The 5,337-nt window shown below is 39.6% G+C and overlaps 1 protein-coding gene across 2 annotated transcripts; it reads left to right on the plus strand.

The window, feature by feature from the left end:
* LOC107645687 (exportin-2) lies at window positions 556-5,032 on the plus strand. Of its 2 annotated transcripts, XR_001621558.2 has the most exons (3): window positions 556-3,683; window positions 4,619-4,785; window positions 4,831-5,032. XR_001621558.2 is itself a non-coding variant. In XM_016349761.2 (2 exons), the coding sequence occupies exon 1, from the start codon at window positions 750-752 to the stop codon at window positions 3,681-3,683; it is 2,934 nt and encodes a 977-aa protein (XP_016205247.1). In that variant the 5' UTR covers window positions 556-749; the 3' UTR covers window positions 4,619-5,031. The 2 variants fall into 2 exon arrangements, 1 of the variants encoding a protein (XP_016205247.1); XM_016349761.2 differs by having other exon boundaries at window positions 4,619-5,031.

A 5,337-nucleotide genomic window follows, 5' to 3' on the forward strand; every position in this document is an offset into this window, starting at 1 on the left:
AATTTACATATCATAAAAATTAAATCAATTAATTAATTTATATAATTTTAAATTATATAATACTTAAATATTTAATTAAATTAATTAATTAATATAATTAATTTATCGTAATAAATTATATTTAATGAATTAAAAAAATAAATTAAAAAATATTTTGATATGCTATGTCAATTCTATCTAAAAAACCGAATTTTTATATAATAAGATATATTTTAGCCTGCAAAAACCAATTTTTTTTTATGAAATCCGTGAAGTCTCCACTCTCCACATATATTAACCCATGATTCCATGAAATCTCCATATGCTGACTGACAAGTGAGAAGCGCTAAATTCACCCAATGGGCAGTGGATCCATTTTCTTTTTCTTTTCGGAAGTGGCAATGGATCCATTTGAAGCTGTAACTATAGGACGATCCCAACTAATAAAGGAAAGAATACTGGGCCCAATGGGCCTGCAATCAGCTATCGGACACTGGCAATTTAAGAATAACTATTTGGGCCTCCTAAAACCCATTACCATGGAAGAAAGCATGCGCACTCTGTCTCGCTTTTGCTCTTGTTTTTGGAAGTTAGAGGCACTTAGGTTATGATGCGAGTGAGTGGGGGAGGGAGAGCGCGAGCGAGAGCGAGAGCGAGAGCAGATTATTGATTGTCTTCAAAAGTCCCTCTCTTTTCTCGGTTTCCCTCTCTCACTTTTGATTTTCACCTTCAAATTCACTCCTCACTCTTCATCCAGCTCAAAAACCCTAATGGAGTGGAACCCTCAAACTCTCCAGTTCCTATCGGAGTGCTTCCTCCACACTCTATCTCCGGCGCCCGAGCCTCGCCGCCACGCAGAATCCTCACTTGATGAGGCTTCTAACCGCCCTAACTACGGACTCGCTGTCCTCCGCCTCGTTGCTGAGTCCTCCATCGATGAACAGATCCGCCAAGCTGCCGCCGTCAACTTCAAGAACCACCTCCGCGGTCGGTGGTCCCCCTCCCCTTCCGACGACGGAGGGGCCCCCGCTGTCACCCCAATACTCGACCCCGAGAAGGAGCAGATCAAATCCCTAATCGTCCCGCTGATGCTCTCCGCCACACCGAAGATTCAGAGCCAGCTCAGCGAAGCCCTCGCTGTAATCGGGAAGCATGATTTTCCCAAATCGTGGCCCGCGCTGCTACCTGAGCTCGTGTCCAATCTTCAGAAAGCTTCGCAGGCTTCTGATTACACCTCCATTAACGGTATTCTCGGCACTGCCAATTCTATTTTCAAGAAGTTTCGTTTTCAGTATAAGACCAATGATCTCTTGCTTGATTTGAAGTATTGTCTCGATAATTTTGCTGCCCCTTTACTTGAGATTTTCCTCAAAACTGCTTCTCTGATTGATGCTGCTGCGAGTTCTGGAGGAAATGCTGCGACCCTGCGACCCCTCTTTGAGTCGCAGAGGTTGTGTTGTAGGATATTTTTTTCTTTAAATTTCCAGGAGCTCCCTGAATTTTTCGAGGATCATATGAAGGAGTGGATGACTGAGTTTAGGAAATATCTTACCACTAGTTATCCTGCTCTTGAGGGTAGTGGCAATGATGGTGTTGCGGTTGTTGATGAACTTAGGGCTGCTGTTTGTGAGAACATTAATCTTTATATGGAGAAGAATGAGGAGGAGTTCCAAGGATACTTGAATGAGTTTGCTCTTGCTGTGTGGACTTTGCTGGGAAATGTGTCCCAGTCGTCTAGCCGCGATCAGCTTGCCATCACTGCAATCAAGTTTTTGACCACTGTTAGCACCAGTGTTCATCACACCTTGTTTGCCAGTGAAGGAGTTGTGCCGCAGATTTGCCAGTGTATTGTGATCCCGAATGTAAGATTGAGGGATGATGACGAGGAACTGTTTGAGATGAATTACATTGAGTTTATTAGGAGAGATATGGAAGGTAGTGATCTTGATACCAGGAGGAGGATTGCTTGTGAGCTACTTAAGGGGATTGCCACACATTATGGGGATGTTGTCAGAAGCATTGTCTCTGCGCAAATACAAAATTTATTAAGTTCCTTTGCTGCTAACCCCACAGAAAATTGGAAGGATAAGGATTGTGCTATATACTTGGTAGTTTCTCTTGCAACCAAGAAGGCTGGAACTAGTTATGTGTCCACTGACCTTGTTGATGTTCAGAGCTTTTTTGAATCCGTTATTGTCCCTGAGCTGCAGAGTCCAGACGTGAATGGGTTTCCTATGCTTAAGGCAGGTGCACTCAAATTTTTTACTATGTTCCGCAGTCAAATATCAAAGCAAGTAGCATTGAAGTTTTTCCCAGATTTGGTTCGTTTTCTTGCTTCAGAGTCAAATGTTGTTCATTCTTATGCTGCAAGTTGTATTGAAAAACTCTTGTTGGTAAAGGATGAGGTGAGTAGACCACGCTATACAGCCGGAGATATCAATCCGATTTTCCCAATGCTGATGAACAATCTTTTCAGTGCATTGAAGCTACCAGAGTCTGAGGAGAATCAATATGTAATGAAATGCATTATGCGGGTTCTTGGGGTTGCAGATATATCTGCTGAGGTTGCTCGAGTTTGCATTGAGGGGTTAGCTTTTATTCTTGGTGAAGTTTGCAAAAATCCTAAAAACCCCATCTTTAACCATTATCTCTTTGAATCAGTTGCTATTCTTGTGAAGCGGGCTAGCGAGAGAGACCCATCTCTTGTATCTGTCTTTGAGGCGAGCCTTTTCCCTAGGCTTGAAATAATTTTATCCAATGATGTAACTGAGTTTTTCCCATACACATTCCAATTGCTTGCTCAGCTTGTTGAGTTAAACAGGCCTCCAATTCCACCAATCTACATGCAGATATTTGAGATCCTTTTGTCACCTGATTCTTGGAAGAGAGCTCCGAATGTTCCTGCCCTTGTGCGTCTACTCCAGGCCTTCCTTCAAAAGGCACCAAATGAAATCAATCAAGGTGATAGACTGACTAAAGTTCTTGGCATATTTGATACACTTATACAATCTTCTAGCACATCTGAGCAAGGATTTTATGTGCTCAATACTGTCATTGAGAGTCTTGAGTATAATGTTATACAGCCTTATATTTCCCATGTTTGGGCTGCTCTTTTCAGAGAGCTCCAACGAAGGCGGACAGTAAAACTTATCAAGTCCCTTTTAATATTCATGTCACTTTTCCTGATAAAACACGGGCCCTCAAATCTTGTTGAAACCATGAATCTTGTCCAGCCTAATATATTTAATGTGATTTTGAGCCAGTTCTGGATACCTAATCTCAAGTTAATCACTGGTTCTATTGAGCTCAAGTTGACTGCTGTTGCTTCAACAAGGCTCATTTGTGAGTCTCCAGTCCTGTTGGATCCTGCTGCTGCTGAATCATGGGGTAAAATGGTGGACAGCATTGTCACTCTTCTCTCACGACCAGAACAAGATAGGGCTGAGGAGGAACCTGATATGCCAGATATTACAGAAAATGTGGGTTATACTGCCACATTTGTTCGTCTTTACAATGCTGGGAAGAAGGAAGAGGATCCACTAAAAGATATAAGAGATCCTAGAGAATTTTTTGTTGCTTCAATATCTCGACTTTCTGCACTTTCTCCTGGGAGGTACCCCAAGGTCATAAATGAAACTGTTGATCCAACAAATCAAGCAGCTCTACTTCAGCTTTGCAACAGCTACAATCTCACAATAGTTTGAGTATGTACTTGAGTTACCTTCCCTTTATTATGATATGCGGTGTTTGCTTTTGGTGAATTTTCTGCAAATAGAATTAAAAAAAAAATATCCCTGATGACTAATATTGTTTAGTTTAAAGAAATGCTTGTGATACTTGTTATATTTGTTATTCTTCTTGATTCATTTTGTCTGTGTATTACAGTAGATATCTTTGTCCTTTGGTTTGGTGGATATTGGTAGTTCACTTGTGTCATAATAACATGAATTTTTGTTGGTAAGAATGATGGGTATTCAGACAAAATTTACTCTCATTTACATGTTATTCTAACGTAGTATCTTGAAGTCTACTTGAATGAGTGTGACACAGTATAAGTGTGACACAGGATTGAGTCCAGGTTGGTGTATAGGAGAATAGGAGATGTTTATTTAAAAGTTAAAAACATAACTCATTTTCATAAGTTAAAGTTAGGTCAAAGATCAAACAAATGACTTGGAAACTCTCATGACCTCTTGTACTAGCAGTAGAGAATTTATTTCTAAAGCAAAATAATAAAAACAGGATGGTCTTATACCCTCTTAATTGAAAGTGAACGCATGGATAGAAGTCAAAATGGTGTTGGATGGATGGAGCTTTTTATTTGTTCACTTGTTTTATGGAAGGTGGAAAACCATTTTTGAACTGACATTTATGCTATGGGGTTGAGTCCAGGTTGCCGTGTAATGGCTAAGTGAGTATCAATTTGCAAAATAAGTAAATAATTTTCATTCTTCATTTTCTGTTGCTATAAACTAAAACATGTCATAATCTGTATGTAACAACTAGTGACGCATCATTTTCCTCAACTTTATTGTACTTTTTGTTCTTCAGTTTCCAATTTGGTTGATAAGTAGTCGTAATAACTACAAACTCTACAAGTACTAGGTCTAACTAACAATGCATTCCTTCTACTACTCAGGATCTTATTCTATGCCGGAATGATGTGCGCAAGTACTATCTGGTTACCGAGAGTCTACTGCTATATTTGTGGAGTAGCTAGGGGAAATTGCTACATAGGTTTTGATGAATTTATCAGCATCCGTTTTTGCCGCACCAATGATCATATGCGGTAGTCTACCAGGCTTTTTCTAATACAGTCCTAGGGTGAATTCATGAGCATTAAGAATGTCCTTGTAGTAACATGTGCTGTATCGGTGTTTTGGGTTTGTGGTGTACAACAATGAATGCTCCCTTTTTTTTTTCTTGCAGTTATATTGTTCTGCTGCATGTGAGCAAATTGGGACAAATTATTGCGGTCATTTTTGTGTAAACCTTAATGTTAAAGCAAATTTTGTGTAGGTATTTTTATAATTATTCTTCAATTCGTTACGCATCTTTGATATCTCTTACTCATTTGTGAAATGCGATTTCTGTTGAATCAACAATCGTTTCCGGGGTTCCAACGACAACACTTCCCGAATTGTGAACTGGCCTGGGTTCATTAAAGTTTGCATTACGTAGTTGGTTAAAAATGAATCGAGTGGAATAGACAATATTAAAACTTTATAAGTTCCATCTATTTTGGGTATTGTGGTCTGTTGAGAATCATAGAACTTATTCCACCCATTAGACTAATAAACCTGTTCTTCTCCTGACCAAAAAAAAAAAAGACTTCTTTTTTCCACCTCTTCTGCCTTT

This window comes from Arachis ipaensis, chromosome B06 (genome assembly GCF_000816755.2).
Source record: "Arachis ipaensis cultivar K30076 chromosome B06, Araip1.1, whole genome shotgun sequence".
Classification (NCBI taxonomy): Eukaryota; Viridiplantae; Streptophyta; class Magnoliopsida; order Fabales; family Fabaceae; genus Arachis; species Arachis ipaensis.

Excerpts from the sequence above, each read along its gene's own strand:
- LOC107645687 (XM_016349761.2), top strand. The coding sequence starts at position 750 with ATGGAGTGGAACCCTCAAACTCTCCAGTTCCTATCGGAGTGCTTCCTC.